General features: G+C 45.2%; 1 protein-coding gene across 5 annotated transcripts in view; it reads right to left on the reverse strand.

Moving 5' to 3' along the window:
* The window catches only part of LOC129715962 (uncharacterized), a 275,535-nt gene that overhangs the window by 202,173 nt on the left and 50,663 nt on the right, over window positions 1-22,699 (reverse strand). For all 5 annotated transcript variants that reach the window (XM_055665868.1, XM_055665873.1, XM_055665863.1 and 2 more), the window contains exons 4-6: window positions 18,447-18,509; window positions 17,463-17,573; window positions 22-120 (exon numbers count right to left, since the gene is read on the reverse strand). In XM_055665868.1, coding sequence (XP_055521843.1) covers window positions 22-120; window positions 17,463-17,573; window positions 18,447-18,509 — 273 coding nt within the window. The remainder of the gene's footprint in view (window positions 1-21; window positions 121-17,462; window positions 17,574-18,446; window positions 18,510-22,699) is intronic.

The following is a 22,699-nucleotide window of genomic DNA, read 5'->3' on the forward strand; positions in this document are numbered from 1 at the left end:
TCCCTCCCCTATCTTGATTACCTTGGGCACTGGGCAGAGGACATAATTGAGGAGTTTGGGCTCCAGATGAACATGCTGATGACGAAGCGTCTGAAACGTCATACGTTGCACCGAAACAATCTATGACAAAAAATATGGATCGTTATTCACTGAATATCTAAAGCAGTATATTTATTGACAAAGCTAAAGCATGATATGGGAAAAATAATTTCTTGGTCGTATGGATTCAGAACTGGCTTACTGATAGGGTGATTTCACGAAAGGTCACTGGGTCCTAGGTCTTCACGCATGGAGCCGCAAAATCCACTGGGGTACATACATCACTTCCGGTACGTTATTGATGCTACAAACGCGTACTTTCAAACCTGTTAAAAACCGCGAAAACGGTTAGTTTTTGCGCTGTAAATAACTGCAAGTCGGGGTGACCGTGAGACACAGCTATCCTACTTTAGAGTTCCAAAGATTAAGAAAAACGAAGGTAAAGAGAAGAGAGAGCTAAAGGGAAAATAACAGCGGAAGTTGTTGGCCGTGCAGATTTAAAGATAGAAAATATCGGGAATTATCGCGTTTGCTCACTGCATTTCATCAAAACTAAGGCATTATTGATGTTTTGATGAAATGCAGTGAGCAAACGCGATAATTCCCGATATTTTCTATCTTTATATCTGCACGGCCAACAACTTCCGCTGTTATTTTCCCTTTAGCTCTCTCTTCTCTTTACCTTCGGTTTTCTTAATCTTTGGAACTCTAAAGTAGGATAGCTGTGTCTCACGGTCACCCCGACTTGCAGTTATTTACAGCGCTAAAACTAACTGTTTTCGCGGTTTTTAACAAGTTTGAAAGTACAAGTGACGTATGTACCCCAGTTGGATTTTGCGGCTCCATGCGTGAAGACCTATGACCCAGTGACCTTTCGTGAAATCACCCTATAGAAGACAGAGGGGTGTGCTGGATGGGTGTTACGTAAACAACTACTTCCCTGTCTTCATCAATCCTTATGGTCACCGCTTCAAAAATCCCAACAAAATTTGTGAGATATGATTTCCACGCCTAAAAGCGACCTACGGTGACCTGGTAATGGGTGGTTATGAATGGATGTTATTCTGGCTGGGGGTCTGTACTCAGTGGAGTTCCGCAGGACCTGTGGTGAAATCTCTATTGTTTATGATATATATAAATGACGTGGATGTAAATGTAGACACAAGGAACTGCGCATGTGGTTTACAATAAAAGCACAAGTGCAGGAATAACTCAGCGAGTCAGGTAGCATTTCTGGAGAACATGGTTAGGACCTATCCAGGTTGTCCAGAGATGCTGCCTGATCTGCTGAGTTACTCCAGCACTGATTGTCTTCTTTCAGCTGTAAATTTAGATGGGCTGGTTAGTAAGTATGAAGATTACACAAAGATTTCTGTAGTTGCAGACTATGAGGAATGCTGTCAAAATATACAGCGCCCGCTGTGAGTCCCCATCGGTGCATTCAGAAAGTGCATACATATACTGTGCATTCAGAAAGTATTCCGACCCGTTTACTTTTTCCACATTTTGGTACGTTACAGCCTTATTCTAAAATGGATTAATTTTTAATCGTCAATCTACACACAATATTCCATAACAAAAAAAGCAAAAACAGGTGTTTAGAAATTTTTGTAAAGTATTTAAAAATAAATAACTGAAATATCACATTTAAATAAGTAATAATAATAATAATAATAATAAATTTTATTTATGGGCGCCTTTCAAGAGTCTCAAGGACACCTTACAAAAATTTAGCAAGTAGAGGAAAAACATGTAAGGGAATGAAATAAATAGTTGAGACATGACTAGTACACAAATTAAAGACAGAATTCAGTTCAAAACACAATATGAGGCAATTCAAGCACAGATGAAAAGGGAGGGGGACGTGGGGCTAAGGATAGGCAGAGGTGAAGAGATGGGTCTTGAGGCGGGACTGGAAGATGGTGAGGGGCACGGAATTGCGGATCAGTTGGGGGAGGGAGTTCCAGAGCCTGGGAGCTGCCCTGGAGAAGGCTCTGTCCCCAAAACTGCGGAGGTTGGAGTTGTGGATGGAGAGGAGACCGGCTGATGTGGATCTGAGGGACCGTGAGGGTTGGTAGGGGGAGAGGAGGTCAGTGAGATATGGGGGGGCCAGATGGTGGAGGGCTTTGTAGGTGAGGACCAGGATTTTGTAGGTGATCCGGTGGGAGATGGGAAGCCAGTAAAGTTGTTTGAGGACTGGAGTGATGTGATGCCAGGATTTGGTGTGGGTGATGAGTCGGGCGGCTGCGTTCTGGACCACTTGGAGTCGGTTGATGTAGGTGGAGCTGATGCCAAGGAGAAGTGAGTTGCAGTAGTCCAGTCGGGAGGAGATGAAGTACTAGCCTAAGTGGGACCCGTTAGTGCCCAGTCACACGGGAGGCCTGGTCCCCCAACGCAACCCATTCCCCAAGGGTGGTGTGGGGGAGGGGGGTGGTGTGGGAGAGGGGGGTGGTGTGGGGGCGAGGAGGTGGTGTTGGGGAGGGGAGGGGGGAGGAGGGATATGGGAGGGTGGAGGAGAGATGTGGGTGGTAATGAGGGTGCCATCGCAACAACCTGGAGCTCAATGCTCTTGACAGTGGAATTGATTGTAGACTTTAGGAGGGCTCTCCCTTAAGATTCAAGATTCAAGAGAGTTTATTGTCATGTGTCCCAGATAGGACAATGAAATTCTTGCTTTGCTTCAGCACAACAGAATATAGTAGGCATGAATAATACAGAACAGATCAGTGTCCATATACAATTTTATATATATACAGTATACACACAAATCAATAAACAGACCAAGTGCAAATAAACAAATAATGGGCTATGAATGTTCAGAGCTTTGTATGAGTTGCGCTTAATAGCCTGATGGCTGTGGGGAAGTAGCTATTACTGAACCTGGACATTGCAGTCTTCAGGCTCCTGTATCTTCTACCTGAAGGTAGCAGGGAGATGAGTGTGTGGCCAGGATGGTGTGGTTCCTTGATGATGTTGCCAGCCTTTTTGAGGCAGCGACTGTGATAGATCCCCTCGATGGTAGGGAGGTCAGATCCGATGATGGACTGGGCAGTGTTTACTACTTTTTAAAGTATTTTCCACTCCTGGGCACTCAAGTTGCCGAACCAAGCCATGATGCAACCGGTCAGCATGCTCTCTACTGTGCACCTGTAGAAGTCTGTTTATTTCTTTATTTATTTTATTAGAAGCAATTGTACAGAGATAAAACATTCAGCATCTAAAATTACACAATTATTGTACAGATTCATCTTTAACCTTATAACCTAAATTATGAAAATGAAAAAAGAAAAGAAAGAGAAAACAAGAAAGAAAAGTAGAAAGTGAAGAGATAGATTGAAGAAGAACAAAAGAGAATCCATTAAACTACCAAAGCTGTGTAGCAGAAAGATAAAGGAATAGAAAAAGAAGAAAAAAGAAAAGTGGAGATATACCTTGCCCCTTGTCCCCCCCCACCCGCCTCATCCAACCGAGCATCGGATTTAAATTTAAACTTGTGTTGCACCATACTATTGTTGGAAGAATTCGGTAAAGGGTGTCCATGTCTTAAGAAATGTATCTGTTTTTTCCGTCAAGACAAGCCTAATGTTTTCCAAATGTAGTGTCTCGGACATATCTGTGATTCACATCTTCACTGTAGGTTTGTTTCCAAACTTTGAGTATTAATTGTTTCGCCGTTATTAGGCCAAAATTAAGGAAACGTCTTTGAAATATCGTTAGCTTCACCTGTAGAAGTTAGAGAGAGTCCTCCTTGACATACCAACTCTCCGTAATCTTCCCAGGAAGTAGAGGCTTTCTTTACAATTGCATCAGTGTTCACGGATCAGGAGAGATCTTCAGAGATGTGCGCGCCCAGAAATTTGAAGCTCTTGATCCTTTTCCACCATCGACCCGTTGATATAAACGGAACTGTGGGTCCCCATCCTACCCTTTCCAAAGTCCACAATCAGTTCCTTGGTTTTGCTGGTGTTGAGGGCCAGGTTATGATGCTAGCACCATTTGGTCAGTCGGTCGATCTCTCTTCTATACTCTGACTCGCTCCCATCAGTAATACGTCCCACAACAGTGGTGTCGTCAGCAAAATTGATGATGGTGTTCGCACTATGACCGCCTATGCAGTCATGGGTATAGAGTGAGTACAGCAGGGGGCTGAGCACGCAGCCTTGAGGTGCTGATTGTTATCGAGGCTGACACCTTTCCAGCAATTCGAACAGACTGTGGTCTGTGAATGAGGAAGTCGAGGATCCAATTGCAGAAGGATGCGCAGAGACCCAGTTCTGCGAGTTTGGTAACCAGCTTGGAGGGGATTGATTGTATTAAATGCCAAGCTGTAATCAATTTTTTTTTTTAATTTCAAAATAGACTTTATTCAAATAATAAATATATACAATACGTGAACCGTGCGAAAGAAATTCAGCCGACATTTTCGGAGGCTCTACAAATTGTTCACTACTATCTATACATTTCTTGTTTTGAGGGGCATTCCCACCATACCATGCCCCCCATGTCCAGCAGCGGAAGGACACTACATTGTAGTCCTCCCCCACAGAGCCTTGGCGTTGGCTGCACCGAGCTTCAGTGAGTCCCACAGCACGTACTCCTGCAGTCTGCAGCGGGACAGTCGGCAACATTCCCTGACGGACATCTCGCTCTGCTGTGTGGTGAACAACGCTCGGGCAGACCAAAGAGCGTCTTTCACCGAGTTGATGACCTTCCAGCAGCACTCAGTCAGTCTCTGAATGTGTCCCTGGGAACAGTCCGTAAATCACAGTCCTCTGTGACGGAGCTGTTCGGGATAAAGCGTTCCAGGGACCCTTGCATGCTTCTCCAGACTCTTTTTGCAAATCCACACACTGCAAAGAGGTGGGCAACCGTCTCCTCTCCATAGCAGCCGTCCCGAGGGCAGCGTGCGCTGGCAGTGAGGTTCCGACGGTGCAGGAAGGATCTGACTGGGAGCTGAAATCCATGAATAACAGCCTGACATATGAGTTTTTGGTGTCCAAGTGGTCCAGAGCAGAGTGGAGAGCCAGCGAGATCGCATCCACCGTTGATCTGTGGCGGTAGGCGAGCTACAGTGGGTCCAGGTCCAGTGGGTCCAGGTCCCCTCATCCCACTCACCATCAACAACACCACAGTCACATCAACAAAACCACAGTCACATCTGTGTAATCATTTAAGTTCCTGGGAACCATCATCTCCAAGGACCTTAAGTGAGGGGCTACCATCGACTACTCCATAGTCAAAAAAGGCACAACAGAGGATGTACTTCCTATGGCAGCTGAGGAAGCACAATCTGCCACAGGCAATGATGGTCCAATTCTATACGGCCATCGTAGAGTCTGTCCTCACCTTCTCCATCATGGTCTGGTTTGGCTTAGCCACCAAGCACGACACCCAGAGGCTGCAGCGAATCGTCCGATCACCTGAGAAGGTTATTAGCTGCAACCTTCCCTCCATTGACGAACTGTACACTGCAAGGGCCAGGAGCGGGTAAGATCATCTCTGACCCCTCTCACCCTGGCCACAAACTCTTTGAATCACTTCCCTCTAGAAGGCAACTCCGAACTGTCAAATCTGCCACAGCCAGACATAAAAACTGCTTTTTTCCACAAGCTGTAGCTCTACTCAATAGCCAAAAATCTGTAGCCTCCTTTTGCTCTGGTATTTTATTTGGTTCACATATTTGATCAATGGTGTTTTATTATTAATGTTTAGTGTTTTATGAGTCATTCGTAACTGTCACTGAATGTCATGTGGGTGGAGCACTTGTGGGTGGAGCACCAAGGCAAATTTATTGAATGTGAATACTTGGCCAATAAACTTATTCACTCATTCATTCATTCATAACAGGCAAACAGACTCAGACAAAGGATAGAAAAAAATTATACATAAGTTACAAAAACGCTACACGGCAGGGAAATGAAAAAGACCGTATAAAAACACAATTAAAAAACAAGTTCATGCTGGTGCATAAGGTGAAGCATAGTGTTCTGTTGCTGAGGTAGTATTAGGGTTGTGCAGATCGTTTCAAGAAGGAAAGTAGCTGTTTCGGAACTTGGTGGTGTGAAACTTCAGGCTTCGGTGTAAACCAGCATCTGAATTTTTAACATAGTATGTACCCAAGGCTTGGGGTTTTGGGTCTTGGGACAATTCTTGATAATCAGGAATTCCACAAGTTGGAATGAATAGAGAAATTAAGATGTGAGTCAAGCATTTCACACCATAGAACCACAACAAGGGCACACTGCAACTAAAATCTGGTCTGGTTCCAACGTCAGAAATGCATGAAGAACACCAAACATCAATACACATCAAAAACATTTAAACAGGATTATAAACCCGACTAGCAGTAGCAATTTTAGTCAAATTCACCTTTTCCTGGTTGGATATGTCAACAATGAGAGGGCATAGTTTTAAGATGCAAAGTTTAAAGGAGAATGTAGTGCAAGCTTTTGTACAGAGAATGGGGTAGGAGATTGTAACCTTCACATGGTCCGCCCTGTTTCGACGAATGCATTCAACCTGGTGTGCACAATCAAATAAGATCAAATAGAACAAGTTGACCTACAACTTTAGGCTGTACACGACATACGCAAGAAGAAGGACAGAGACTGGTGGGTGCCTGGAATGTGTTGCCAGGGTGGTGGTAGTGGCAGATACGATAGTGCTGTTCATGATTATTTTGGATAGGCACACAGATATGGATCACCTGCAGGTGGTAGAGATTAGTTTAACTTGGCACCTTGTTCGGCACAAACATTGTAGCTTGAAGAGCCTTTTCCTGTTCTGTACTATTCTATGTTTATGAGAAACATTTCCATCTTCTAAGCAGAAATGCCACACAACACTTTGGTTATTTATCTAAATTCAATTAAATCTTTAACTTGAATTAAAAATTGGAGGGTGCTGGAGTCGTAAAAGAAATAATGTAACGGCAACAGCGTTTTTCCCCATTAACATGAAACACAAGATGGGAAAACTCTGCTGAGTCCGTGTGCTTGAAGTATGAAGTAATAAATGATGGAGCCTTGCGGCAGCAGCCTCTGCAGTCAGTCTGTCTTTTCTTTCTTTTTGTCCTGTTAGGAGTATGTTTTGGTCTTAGTTTTATTTTATTTTTAGTTGTGTATATGTGGGGGGGGGGGATGGCAGAAACCTTTTAATCTCTTCCCTGTACGGGGACCCGGCTTTTTCCCTGTCGAGTCTCCGTTGTCGTTGGGGCCTAACATCGTGGATCCGGCGGCCTCCAACCGGAATCAACCTGGAGCTCGAGTCTCAGGGCCTGCGGACTCACCATCGCGGAGCTGGCTGACTTCGGAGTGGTGGCACGCGGCTGCGACCCAACTTCGGAGCTCGGAGGCTTCGGCTGCAGGCCTTGTGGACATTAACATCGGGAGCTCGCGGGTCCCTGGTGTGAGACCGCTTTTCAGAGCTCCCGCAACGACAAACTTCCGCCCGAATCGAGGGGTTTAAATCGACCTGGAACGGGGCCTTACATCGCACGCCGTGGCTTAATCAGCCGCGTAACTTACCATCGTCCGCCGGGGGCTAACATCAAGAGCCTCGATCAGCTCGATGCAACAGTTTGACTGCTTAACTGTGGGAGAATAATAAAGAACAGAGAACAGGGAAGAGATATGACTTTTGCCTCCATCACAGTGAGGACGTGTTTGGAGATTCACTGTGATGGATGTTGTGTGGAATTGTATTAATTGTGTGTTTTGTTTTTTTTTGCTATTAAGACTGCAGGAACGAAATTACGTTTGAACATTGTATGTTTAAATGACAATAAAAGGCATTCTGATCCTGAAGTATGGCCAAGTGTTCACATACAAAGAATTTGCCTTGGTGCTCCGCCCACAAGAGACAACATACAGTGACAGTTAGAAATGACACATAAAACATTAAACATTAATAATAAAACATAATTGATTAAACATGTAAATTAAGTAAAATACCAGAGCAAAAGGAAGCTACAGATTTTTGGTTATTGAAGAGAGCTACTACTCGTGGAAAAAAAACAGTTTTTATGTCAGCTTTGACAGTCCGGAGTCGCCTTCCAGAGGGAAGTGATTCAAAGAGTTTGGGGCCAGGGTGAGAGGGGTCAGAGATTATCTTACCCGCTCGCTTCCTGGCCCTTGCAGTGTACAGTTCATCAATGGAGGGAAGATTGCAGCCAATAACCTTCTCAGCTGATCGGACGATTCGCTGCAGCCTCCGGATGTCGTGCTTGGTGGCTGAGCCAAAACAGACCATGATGGATACGGTGAGGACAGACTCTACGATGGCCCCTATTGAATTTGACCATCATTGCCTGTGGCAGATAGTGCTTCCTCAGCTGCCGCAGGAAGCACATTCTCTATTGTCCCTTTTTGACTATGGAGTCGATGGTAGCCCCCCCCCAACAACTTTCAAATCTCTCACCATCTGAACAGTATGGCCAATTCTTCCCTGGGTTTGTGATCATTGTTATTCTCCAAGTCAGGAGGCTGTGGATAGTTAAGGATGCGATTGCATGTGAGTAGCGCGACCAAACGTGGTGGCTTGAGGCGTACGGCCTCACGGGGAGGGTCCCGCTTCCAACCGCAGAGCCGTCTGGAGTTGTGTGGGGCTGGTCCTGACATCATACTCACCAATCAGCTGGGCAGGAGGCGGGCCGACTGAATTTGGACGTCGCACCGCGTCGGGCGATTACGTCATCACGCAAGGGCATGCCGGGCGGTGACATCATCACGCAACGACACGCACTAGGCGTACACCGTCAAGACGCTGCATACGGTGTAAAGACGCTGCGTACGGCGTCAAGACGCAGCGTACGGCGTTGAGACGTTGCGTACGCCCGTCGAGGCGCTGCGGGCGTACAGCCTTAAAGCGGCTGCGGACCAACAGGCCGTGTCGAGACCAGCCCCACACAACTCCATACGGCTCCGGCGATCGAAGTGGGACCGGCCCCGCGAGGCAATACAGCTCAAGCATCCACGTTAGGTCGCGCTAGATGCATGCAGTCGCATGCTGGTGGGACAGGCTTTTTAACCTTTGAATATGTTGAAGGAAGAGATGAATAGACTTTTAAATACAATGATAAATTATGAGCAGCATAAATAAGGTAGTAAATCGTTTCTCAAAGCAGAGTTGTTTAAAACAAGCGGATGTAGATATTAGGGTAAAGGACACAAGGTTCACAGGAGATCTATGAAAGCATTTTCTCACCCCAGAGGGTAGTTGGATCTGGAATAGTCTGTTTTGAGCGGGTGGTGGAGGCAGGTATACTTGCTTGCAGCAATATCACAGGCGCAGAGACTCAGATAAAGCATGGAAAAAAATAATACATAATTTACACAAAAAGACCTTGTAAAAACACAATTAAAAAACAAATTCATGGTGGTGCATAAGGTGAAGCATAGTGTTCCGTTGCTGAGGTAGGATTAGGGTTGTGCAGATCGGTTCAAGAACCTGACGGTGGCAGGAAAGTAGCTGTTACTGAACTTGGTGGTGTGGAACTTCAGGCTTCTGAACATCCTGCCTGACGATAGCAGCGAGAAGACGGTGTGGCGTGGGTGGTGGAGAACCTTGAAGATAGAAACTGCACTACATGAGGTAATGCCTCGATGTTCGGCACATATATGTAGATGTTTTTGATTATGGGAAGTGCTGTGTCTGTGGTGGTCCACCATTCTCGGTAGCCTTTTGCATTCCTGTGCCCTGAAACTGCTGCTCCAGGCCATGATGTCTGCAGGACGGATACTTTTTGCAGTGCACCTGTCGAAGTTTATCAGAGTATTTGGTGACATGCCAAATCTCTTTAAACTTCTATGAAAATAGAAGTGCTAACGTGCCTTCTTTGTGATTACATCTGTCGTGGACCTAGAACAGGTCATTCAGGATGTTAACGCCCAGGAATTTGAAGCTGCAAACTTTCTTCACTGACCGGTTGGTGAAAAATTGCACGTCGTCTCCTGTCTTCCACTTTCTGAAGTTAACAATTAGTTCCTTAGTCTTGTTGATGTTGAGCGAGATGCAGTTGTGGCACCACTCAAGGTGTACTATCTCTCCTGTTTGGTGGCACATCACCACTCATGATTTGGCCAATATTAGTGGTGTTGTAGTAAGTTTGAAAATAGCTTAAGAGCTGTGGGTAGCCACAGACAAAAAGACAAAGAGAATAGAGCAGGGAGCTTGATATGCATCCTTAAGGTTTATCTGTGTTGTTGGTCAGTGAGTAGGCAATCTTGTAGCCAATCCGCACTGATTGAGATCTGCCGATCTTGTTGCAAATGGTGACAGAGGCCCAGGTCCTGGAGCTTGGACATGGGTTTGGATGGAATTATTGTGTTAACCTGTAGTCCATGACGGGTTCTTGATGGTCGGCACATATATCATAGACTTTCGTAAGAACAGTGCAGCCCTCAAACCCCTATTCATCAATGGGGACTGTGTGGAAAGGGTCTCAGACTTCAGATTCCTGGGCACACAAATTACGGAGGATCTCTCCTGGACTACAAACACCACCACAGCAGTCAAGAAGGCCCAGCAGCGACTCTACTTTCTGAGGATCCTCAGGAAAAACAACCTGGAGGAGAAGCTGCTGGTGTCCTTCTACCGCTGCTCCATCGAGAGTGTGCTGGCGTACTGTATAACCACATGGTATGCCAGCTGCTCTGCAGCGGACAGGAGAGCCCTTCAAAGGGTCATCAACACCGCACACTGGCAAATCACTGGCTGCCCACTGCCCTCCCTGAAGGACATCTTCAGCTCTCGCTGCCTTGGCAGGACAGCCAACATCCTAAAGGACACCTCCCACCCTAGACACAACCTGTTCCACCTGCTGCCCTCTGTCAGACAGTACAGGTCTTTCAAAACTCGCACAAACAGACTCAGAGACAGCTTCTACCCCATAGCCATACGTGAACTTAATAATGCAAAATAAGAAATAACACTCACATTCAACTGAATGGCTCTACCTCAGCTGCTATTGTTATTTATCTGTAATTTTTTTATTTTTTTATTATATGTATGTATTTTTACCTTATCTTATATATTTAAACTGCTCATGTGAATCGCACCGTGGGATTGACTTTTAAGTTTCGTTGTACCATGTGCAATGACAATAAAGAGATTCAATCATTCATTCATATAATTAATCAAAACATCCATTTCTGTACTATACGACTCTTACGCTATAATATTTGATCATTGGTTTCCCAAAGATTTTTTCCTGTCTTGGGTAAAGGGCCTGTCCCACTTAAGCGATCTTTACAGGTGACTGCCGGCACCCATGATAGGTCGCCGAAATTTTCAACATGTTGAAAATTCAGCGGCGACCCGAAAGACGCTACAACTCTTTGGAGACGTCTCCCGACCATACAGGCTGTATGGCCCTGAGAGGTCTCCTATGGTCGTGAGAGGTCACCTGTGACATGTCGCCAGGGGTCGCATGTATGGTCGTGACTTCCGGGTTGGACATGGGGTGAACAGGTGTTTGTGAGCATGGCTCCCAATTTCTGCTTAAAGTCTACCTGTTCATCTTTGTCATATGCTTGAGGTAACCCACTATTGAACATTGTGTACAACTCAAGGCATTGTTAGGCACCAAAACGGCAAATAAAATGAACCGCCTAGCTAAAACTGGGGGAAAAGACGGCAAAGTCTCAAACAAGAATGCTGCAGCAATGATGCCGCTGCCTGGTGCTGGACCTGAGCTACCAGAGGATCTCGAGAGGTTTCGTTCACTACTCCTTGCCGGTATGACACAAGCGATTAACTCTGCCCTAAAAAGAGAACTTGAAGATGCTTTGTCGCCGGTGAACAGCACTCTGGAGCAAGTTAAGCCCTACTATGAAACACATGATGAACGCATTTGCGAGGTTGAAAACGGCCTGAATGACCACAGTGACAGACTGGTGAGCGCCAAACCCACCATAGCCACATTACCGAGTGAAAACGCACTTCTGAAAGGGAAATTAGATGGCCTCGAGAATCGGTCGCGGAGATCCAACCGAAGGGTGGTCGGGAAGGTTTGGACCCTGTCAAATTTATGACGGAGTTTTCTGAAGAAGTGCTGGGGGTTGATTTCTTCCCAAGACCTCTCATGCTTTCGCGTGCCCACCGAGTTGGACCCACACCAATGAATGTCTCCACTACCAAGCCATCTAGACCAAGAGTGTTCCTGGTTCTCTTTCACTACTTTCAGGACAAACATCTCATCATCACCAGACAGAGACAGGCACTGTCCTTCCGCGGGCACCGGGTGTTTTTTCATGAGGATTTCAGTGCGGAGCTGGGGAGAAAACGTGCAGCTTTTAGGGAGATAAAATCCCTCCTCTACGAGAAAGGAGTTCGGTTCGGCCTCCTGTATCCTGCCCGGCTCCAGGTCACTCATGAAGGTAAAAAACGTTACATAAATACACCAGAGGCTGCCAAAGAGTTTTACCACTCGCATGGGGAGATGACGGCCATGAAGAGCATTGACTTTTCAGCATATTTATGCGGCATTGGCATGGTCTCCTGTGGCGGTAAACTGTTAATTTTTGTAATTGTGGAACTCGACTGAGCTGAACTGCCATGCTGCTGAATCTGATTAATGAGTCGAGGACTTTCAACCAGCAAAAATGTAAATGTCTAGAATTGCTCTCTGGGATACAATTTATATTTCTTTTTTTCTCGTAATGCTTTGCTTGACCTGTGTTATCTTTAGCCCATATACCTTAAAGGTAGAACAAACGACTGTACAATTTTCGAAGAAGGGAGCCACCCTCAATTGGATTTAAAGTTTTAGTTAGGGAACGCTTTGGAAGTTTTTTGTTTTGTAATGCCTGCGATCGTCCTCAGTTGGGGAAGAAGATCTAGGTTTTGCGGGTTCACTGTTCTTTCTTGTTATTGTAAGGGGATGAGGGAAATGGTTTGGGTAATGGCAGCTTATTCTTTGAATGTCACGAATGCACTAGATTTTTATTTTTATTTTTCCATTGTGTGTTCTCACATGCAACCTTTGCGTTGTTTTGAATGACAGGCCCTTTAGGTATTTTTGAAATATGTATTTTGAAATATGATTAATGGTGAAATTGATGGAGGCAATCCTGTGAGGTTTATATCTTGGAACATAAAGGGGCTTAATGGTCCTGTTAAAAGAGCTAAACTTTTTTCTCATCTAAAACATTTAAAAACAGATATACTACTTCTACAAGAAACTCACTTAAGATTTGAAGATCATAACAGACTGCGTAAAGCGTGGGTTAGTCAGATTTTTCACTCTAGATTTAATAGCAGGTCCAGGGGTGTGGCAATATTAATCGCCAAAAGTATACAGTTTACACCATCTGACATAGTCAGTGACCATAATGGCCGGTTTATTATAGTTTCCGGGTCTCTTTTTCAAAAACCTGTCATCTTAGTGAATGTTTATGCCCCTAATTGGGATGATGTCTACTTTGCAGATAAGGTTTTGTCATTAATACCTGACATGGACACACATCAGCTAATCTTTTCGGGACACCTGAACTGTGCTATTGATCGGTCTAGTTCAAAAAGGGATATCTTCTGGTATGGCAAAGACCTTCTCACTGTTTATGCAACAAAATGGTTATGTGGACCCCTGGAGATTCTTAAACCCAACTGCTAGACAATTCCTTTTTTTTCCCTCATTTTCTTCTTCCAGAATAGATTACTTCTTTATCGACAGCTCCTTTATTCCTATGGTTAAGGACATTGAATATACTGCTATAGTAATGTCAGATCACTCGCCTGTGATACTGGACCTAGGTTTTCCTTTAAACATCAGACAACGACCTCTTTGGAGACTCAACGCCCTTTTGCTTTCCAATGAGAAATTCTGCAGGTTTGTATCGGCTAACATCAACACATTCCTCAAGACTAATAAAACCCAGTTGGTATCATGCTCTTTAGTTTGGGAAACTTTAAAAGCTTACTTGAGAGGTCAAATCATATCTTATACCTCATACGCCAATAAAGAACGTAAGAAGGAAATGCAAACCCTGTCGCAATCCATCTTGGTTCTGGACAGGCAATACTCTGAGGCACCCATTGCTGAATTATATAAAAGCCGTGCTGATTTACAAGCAAAATTCAATCTTCTATCTACTAATGAAACAGAACAACTGATTCTCAGGACTCGTGGTCTCTATTATGAATATGGTCATAAGGCGAGCCGGCTATGGCTCACCAGCTGAAGAGTCAAGCTGCATCCCGATTCATTCCTCAGATGAGAGACACACACCAAGACATAACAAGCAATCCAAATGAAATTAATAATACTTTCACAGCCTTTTATTCTTCTCTTTACCTCAGAATTCCCCTCAGGTACAACAAATATGGAACATTTTTTTAGATTTGGAAATACCCACTCTGCAACCAGAAGAGGCAGAAGATCTAGATCAGGCTCTTGGGCAGGAAGAGATTAATAATGCCATTATGGCGATGCAGAGTGGTAAGACCCCGGGCCCTGACGGCTACCCATTAGAAATTTATACGAAATTTAAGGATAAGCTCACATCAGTTCTTCTAGAATTGTTTCAAGAATCTTTGGAAAATGGTTTCCCCACCCTTTCACAGGCATCTATTTCACATCTTCTCAAAAAAGACAAGGATCCGACAATGTGGATCATACTGCCCCATCTCACTTTTGAATGTAGATGTAACAGCGCTGGCTTGCCGTTTAGAATGCCAACTTCCTAAAATAATCTCAGAAGATCAAACAGGTTTCATTAAAAATCGTCATTCCTTTTCTAATATCTGTCGACTGGCCAGTGTGGTTTATTCACCCTGTGCTTCTCCGCGTCCGGAGGTTGTTATCTCTTTGGACACGGAGAACGCGTTTGATCAAGTGGAGTGGCCATACTTGTTCTGTCTCGGAGAGATTTGGATATGGCAAAAAAATTGTAGCCTGGGTTAAGCTATTATATCATTCACCTTTAGCATGTATACAGACAAATTATTTGCGATCTGATTATTTTCCATTAACCCGTGGCACTCGCCAAGGCTGCCCATTGTCTCCGCTTCTTTTTGTGATTGCAATTGAGCCTCTTTCTATTGCACTTAGATCAACCACATTATTCCAGGGCCTTAGGAGAGGAAGCATGGAAGATCGTGTGTCTCTATACACCGACGACCTCCTTCTTTATGTGAATGACCCTACAGATAGCGGCCCTGCAAGATCAGTACGGAACTTTCTCTGGCTATAAACTAAACCTCCAAAAAAGCGAATGCTTTCCCATCAACTTAGCCCTACATATCCAACAGGAACCATTGCCTTTTCCCTTATCTCAAGATGGTTTTGGATATCTAGGAATACACATTACCCGCTCTTTCACATCTCTGTTTGAAGCTAATTATACGCCCCAAGTTAGCCAAATGAAGGCTGATTTTGAGAGATGGCGTAGTCTACCCCTTACTATGGCTGGGAGAGTGCAGTCGGTGAAGATGACTGTACTTCCCAGATTTCTTTATTTGTTCCAGTGCTCGCCGGCCTTCCAATCCAAGTCATTGTTTTAAGTCAGTTAACCAATCTATAAACTCCTTTATAGGGGGTAACAAGGTTCCAAGGGTTAATAGGTCGTGCAGTAGGTGGACTGGGCCTTCCTAGCTTTATTCATTATTACTGGGCATCCAATATCCAAAAGATATTATTCTGGCTCCACCGACCAGATACAGACTGGTGTCTGCTTGAGTCACAGTCTTGTTATTCCTCGTCTCTCCCAGCTTTAGTATATTCCTCCTTGCCATTGAAGACCTCACGATTTACACCCAATCCAGTCGTACTATCCACCCTCAAAGTTTTTAATAAATTTCGCTGCCACTATAAGTTCACATCAGCTTCACTTCTGGGTCACAGTAACCATTTATTCCCCCCCTCTACACTTGACTCAACCTTTAGACAATGGGGTTTGAATGGTCTTATGTGCATTAAGAATTTATACTCCAACAGCATATTTGATAGTTTTGATAACCTGTACAGAAAATATTGCCTCCCACATAATCATTTCTTTAAATGTCTTCAGATCCGCCACTTTGTCATGACAAAATGTCCCTCTTTTCCTGATCCCCTACCTGTCACAGTATTGGATAAACTCACTCTTACCTTTGCAAATAAAGGACTGATCTCTGTTGTATATTCTCAACTGATATATTTAGGAGGTCAAAACCTGAACAAAGTTAAAACTAGGTGGGAGGATGATCTTGGTATCGATCTGTCTGAGGAATGCTGGACAGAAGCACTGAAGAGTCCATTTCTCGTCATTACGTGCTAGATTGGGGCTCATACAATTCAAAGTTTTACACAGGGTTCATTTAAGCAAAGCCAGGCTTGCTGACATATATCTGGGGACAGACCCTGGCTGTGACAGGTGCTCCTTCTCTCCAGCCAATCTAGCTCATGCATTCTGGTCCTGCCCTAAACTTGGTAACTACTGGGCAGTGGTTTTTAAAACCATCAGTGAAGTCCTTGGGGTGACACTGTGGCTTTGCCCGCTTGTAGCTGTATTCAGTGTAGCAGATGAAACTTTGGGTTTAAATGCAAACCAGTCTGACATCATTGCATTCACATCGCTTTTGGCCCGTAGGAGAATTTTGCTGGTCTGGAAATCTATCACTCCTCCATCTGCTGCCGCTTGGCTGGAGGACGTAATGTTTTTTCCAAAACTAGAAAAGATTAAATTTACACTGAGGGGGTCTGTGAAAAAGTTTTATTCGAAATGGGAACCTTTTTTGTCATACTTTGAGAGTTTAAAAGAACTACCCACTGACTGAGGGCACTTGATTGTATTTGGGGATCTGCCTTTATTTATGTTTTACTTTTATTTATTTACTTATTTTTGTTTACACAAATGTTGATGACCTCACAGGACAGCTGATGCATAATGAATGAGTGTATTCTGAACCATCTGACATATTGTGGGTATGTATGCGCCTGCGCCTTGGAAGATTGTAGAGGTATTGCTGTCAAAATGTACATCTGTATTTGTGATATGTTGTATTGTGAACACATCAGCTGCCAAGGGGTGTTCAGGGAGGGGGGGGTGAGGATAACTTTGTTGTTATATATAAAAAACAAAATGGAGGGAAATGTAATGCATTACATCAGCTGTATTGTATCTTTCCTTCAATATAATAAACAAATAAAAAAGTTTATAAAAAAAAAGAATTGTAATGTTGTGTGCGACTCACAATCGGGCAGAATTCAAAAATTAAAATTGCTTGCAAATATCTTCACTGTTGTTTGTGTCAGGTGTCCTGGCATCTGTAAGTAAACTCTTTCTTATTCCATTGCAACCTTACAAATGAAATATTTTCTGTGCATTAATGGTATATGCATTGCTTTTTCCAGCAAAATTATGTCAGCAGAGATGGTCGAGAAAAATCACTTGCAAGCTTAGGGTTTGTCCTTGTTACTCATTCACTATGACTCTAACATGTACCTGGGCTAGATGGTGCTGGGTTAAAATACATCGAAGGTAAACTTGCCACATCATTGGGTGGTGTTGCGTCAAAAAAAGACGAAGTTAAACCTGGTTGATCATTGGAGAAACCTGCATAAGAAGAAATTAATAGTTTAGTTTAGAGATACAGTGCAGAAACGGGCCCTTCAGTGCACCGAGTCTGCACCGACCACCGATCCCCACACATTAGCACTACCCTACACACACATGGAACAATTTAGAATTTCTACCCAGGCAATTACCCAACAAACCTGGACGTCTTTGGAGTGTGGGAGGCAACCGAAGATCTCGGAAAAAGCCGCAGGTCACAGGAAAACATACAAACTCTGCACAGACAGCACCCGTAGTCAGGGTTGAACCTGAGTCTCTGGCGCTGTAAGGCAGCAACTCTACCACTACAACACCGTGCCGAATAGAGAACAGTAGTTCTGAGTCAAGCATGTCACACCCATTAAAACCACATTGAAATACATTTGGACAAATATATGTGGGCTACAGGGCAAATGTAGGCAAATGGGACTAGCCCAGAACTTAGTTGTCATGTACAAAGTGGACTGTTTAAAAGAACTACCCACTGACTGAGGGCACTTGATTGTATTTGGGGATCTGCCTTTATTCATGTTTTAATTTTATTTATTTACTTGGTTTTGTTTACACAAATGTTGTTTACCTCACAGGACAGCTGATACATAATGAATGAGTGTATTCTGAACCATCTGACATATTGTGGGTATGTATGCGCCTGCGCCTTGGAAGATTGTAGAGGTATTGCTGTCAAAATGTACATCTGTATTTGTGATATGTTGTATTGTGAACACATCAGCTGCCAAGGGGTGTTCAGGGAGGGTGGGTGAGGATAACTTTGTTGTTATATATAAAAAATAAAATGGGGGGAAATGTAATGCATTACGTCAGCTGTATTGTAACTTTCCTTCAAAAAAATAAACAAATAAAAAAGTTTACCTGGGCAAGATGGTGCTGGGTTAAAATACATCGAAGGTAAACTTGCCGCATTATTGGGGAAACCTGCATAAGAAGAAATTAATAGTTTAGTTTAGTTTAGTTTAGAGATACAGTGCAGAAACGGGCCCTTCAGTGCACCGAGTCTGCACTGACCACCGATCCCCACACTCTACACACACTAGGAACAATTTTGAATTTCTACCCAGCCAATTACCCAACAAACCTGGACGTCTTTGGAGTGTGGGAGGCAACCGAAGATCTCTGAGAATACCTGCAGGTCACAGGAAGAACATACAAACTCTGCACAGACAGCACCCGTAGTCAGGATTGAACCCGGGTTTCTGGCGCTGTAAGGCTACCACTACAACACCGTGGCAAATAGAGAACAGAAGTTCTGAGTCAAGCATATCACACCCATTAAAACCACATTGAAATACATTTGGACAGATATATGTGGGCTATGGGGCAAATGCAGGCAAATGGGACTAGCCCCAAACTTAGTTGCCATGTACAAAGTGGACTGAAGGACCTGTTTCTGACCTGTTGTATAGTTCTCTCCTTTTCATATCTGACTTTTGTCCACTCATCAGCGAATCAAATTCTTCATGTATCAACATGCATCCACATCACTTGCCAGGCTTTGTCCCACCCCTCCCATCTCTTTTCCAGCTTTCTCTCCCTTACTACAATTAGTTTGAAGAAGGGTTCCAACCCGAAGTGTCACCAATCCATGTCCAGTGGTGCTGCCTGATCCCGAGTTACTCCAGCACTTTCTGGTTTACTCAAGATTCCAGCACCTGCAGTTTCTTGTGTATCCATAGCTCTATAACTCTATGGCCACAAAAGGACTAAACCAGGGGCATTACTAAACTAGTAAAATAATTAAATTCAGTGTGATGACCAATTCTGTCACAGGTGGTGTGATCTGTTTATTATTGCAGCATTTTCTCTTTTTAATCATTTGGCATTAGATTATAGCTACCATTATTTTATCGTTGCTAAATTTGAATGATGTCTGAGCTGTTAAATATTGCCATCAGTTCCAGATTAATGCAATGCCCATTATTGAACCTATTTTTTCTATATTTCCAAGTCTAATTACTCAGGTGTGAGATGATGCACTAAGATAGTCAAAAAGGGGCACGACAAGTACGGTAAAATGGTAGGGTGTAAAAGAATATGAATAAACAGAGGCCTTGCGGTTTAATAGTACAGAAAATGCTAACACTGGTCGATAAGGTGGTGAAGATGGCAATGTGGCATGCTTGCCTTCAAAGGCAGTAGCACAGAATGTAAAAGCGAGGACATTGTTGCAATTTTGCAAAACTGTGATTAGACCGTACTTGGAGCATTGTGTGCGTGTCTGTTGGTCACAAGATGTGGTTGCACTGGAGAGCATGCACAGCAGAGTCATCAGGATGCTGCCTGGAATGGAAGACTTTAGATATGTGAAGTGATTAAATAAACAAGGTTTGTTTTCCCTGCAGTGAGGAAGGCCAAATGGTGACCCGGCAGAGGTTTATATAAATTATGAGATGCGTATATGGGAGAGATGTTTAGAATCTTTATCTGCATAGTAGGAGTTAACAAAATCTAGAGGTTGTAGGTTTACGGTGAGATGAAGGAGTTTTAGATGAGATCTGAGATAAAAAATGTTTTAATAGAGAATGGGGTTGATATTCCGAATGTGTTTCCAGAGGAGATGGTGCAGTCAGAAACAATCACCATATTCAAGAGACACTTATACAGGGAAAATATAGAAAGAAACATACCTCGTGCGGGCAAATGGCATTAGTGTAGATAGGCAAAAAATGTTGGAATAGACGTAATGGACCAAAGGACTGTTTATGTTCTGTACAACTCACTGACTGTGACTCGAAGTTATAAAGTCAGAGTTTCTGTCAGGAAATAACTCACATTTTACTTCGGAGTCACGTGAGTGACTACGTGAAGAACCCCGCTTACGACGCATGCGTGCCATATCGCTACACGCATTGCGCGAGTCAGACATGGGAGAGGACGTCTCCCTAGAGGTAAATCGAAACAAGCAGGTAAGAGACTGCAACATTTTTGCCACTTACCTTGCAGGTAGGAAACTGCAGGATGAAGAAGCTGCGGGAAAGCTGGAGGGGAGAACCGTGGAGACAGCGGGCAGCCAGCAACACCAGCAGCCGCCGACGGCACGCGAATCCTCCGGTGAGGAAACAGCTGTGCCCGACGTCGCTCCCCGCACCGGCAAGATTCACTTCTGCCGGGCGGGAAGCGAAGCAACACGTCCGGGGTTTCCAGACTCAGGCGAGTCTGGGTTGGATGCAGTCGCTAGCGGCATCGGAGCCGATTGAAGCGGCTGGAGGACCGGGGCGAGCGACCAGTACCGTGAGTACGGGGTTAGTCAGAGGGGTTGAAGCCCTACGAGCAGCCGGGAGTGGCCAATGCTTGGGGCATTGCTGCGGGCTTTTACCGGCTGCAGAAGACCGCGAGGGACCAGTGCTGTAAACACCAGTGTCGGTCCTAGCGTCCAGAACGAGCAGCCGGGAGCGGCCAGTGCTGGGGGCATTGGTGCTGGTTTTAACGGCTGCAGAAGACCGCGAGGGACCAGTGCTGTAAACACCAGTGTCGGTCCTAGCGTCCAGAACGAGCAGCCGGGAGCGGCCAGTGCTGGGGGCATTGTTGCTGGGTTTAACGGCTGCAGAAGACCGCGAGGGACCAGTGCTGTAAGCACCAGTGTCGGTCCCAGCGGCGAGAGCGAGCAGCCAGCAGCGGCCAGTGTGCTGAGGGCATTAGTGCCGGTTTGACCGGCTGTAGAACAACCACGAGGGACCAGTGCGTGAGCACCGGGGGCGGTTCCAGTGGTTGGAATTAACAGGGTTGGTGCACTGCATTCTGAATTTCTAGGAATGGACAGAGTAACGCGAAGGAAGGCTGCGAAGAAGGTGCAGGAACTAAGTCAGGAGGCACAGGAGTCTCGGATGGAGTAGTCAGTTGTGCCTGACTTTATTCCCGTGCCGGCAAAATCAACTTCTCGGCCGGGCGGGAAGGCAAAGAGAAAACTACATCACTGTGAAAGTGATGTGGATTTGGAGCAGTCACTGGGTAAAACCTACCAGTACCGGAGCAGGGAGCTGGAAAGCCGGTACGAGTGGCTGCAGGATGATCAGCCGCCAGCAGGTGCCCGTGAGTACCTGGACCGCAAGGAGCGGCATAGTTATATCGGGCGGCCGGGAGCGACCAGTGCCCGTAGGCATGGGGACCGGCTGCGGGAAATACCGCATGCGACTAGTGCCCGAGAGCACCAAGGTCGGCAGGAGCGGTCGGATATATTAAAGCACCCGCGATCGACTAGTGCCCGAGAGCACGGAAGTCGGCTGGAGCGGTTGCTGGAGGAAATTCTCCAGAGTGGCAGGCTCCGGGATATGGAGGATAGCCACAGTGGGCAAGATGTAAGTCCCACAGCAGTGTCCCATAAAGGGCTGCATGATATGTCAGACTCCTCTGAGGAGGGTATTGAAGGTCTGACCTGGTCAGAATCTGAGCAGGAGATGGAGCCACCTTCTCCTGTTGAAGGAGAGAAAAACAAGTTGCTGGACATGGTGGGCCAGTACTTCCAACAAGAACAAACTGGGAAGGATCTCGAGGCCAGGATGGCTGCCAGTGTTAATAAAGACATCACTGCGAAAGTGATGTGGAGAAACAGCCTCCGGATAATACTTACCGATACCGGAGTGAGGATGAGCAGCTGCAAGATATAGCGCAGCCAGCAGCGGCCACTTTTGTGGAGCTGGGAAACCGGTACGAGTGGCTGCAGCAGGTTCGGCCGTCAGCGACAGGTGCCGGGGAGTACCGGGACTGCGAGCAATGGCACAATTATATGAGGCGGCCGGGAGCGATCAGTGCCCGTAGGCATGGGGACCGGCTGCGGCAAAAACCGCGTGTGACCAGTGCCCGAGAGCACGAAGGTCGGCAGGAGCGGTTGGATAAATTTGAACACCCGCAATCGACTAGTGCCCGAGAGCACGTAAGTCGGCTGGAGCGGTTGTTGGAGGAACTTCTCCAGAGTGACAGGCTCCAGGATATGCACGATAGCCACAGTGGCAAAGGTGTAAGTCCCTCAGCAGATTACCATAAAGGGCTGCTTGACATTTCATCCTCCTCGGAAGAGGGTGTAGAAGGGCTGCCTGTGTCAGATTCTGAACTAGAGATGGAGCCACATTCCCATATGGAGGACGAGAAAACCAAGTTGCTGGACATGTTGA

This window comes from Leucoraja erinacea, chromosome 2 (genome assembly GCF_028641065.1).
Source record: "Leucoraja erinacea ecotype New England chromosome 2, Leri_hhj_1, whole genome shotgun sequence".
Lineage (NCBI taxonomy): Eukaryota > Metazoa > Chordata > Chondrichthyes > Rajiformes > Rajidae > Leucoraja > Leucoraja erinaceus.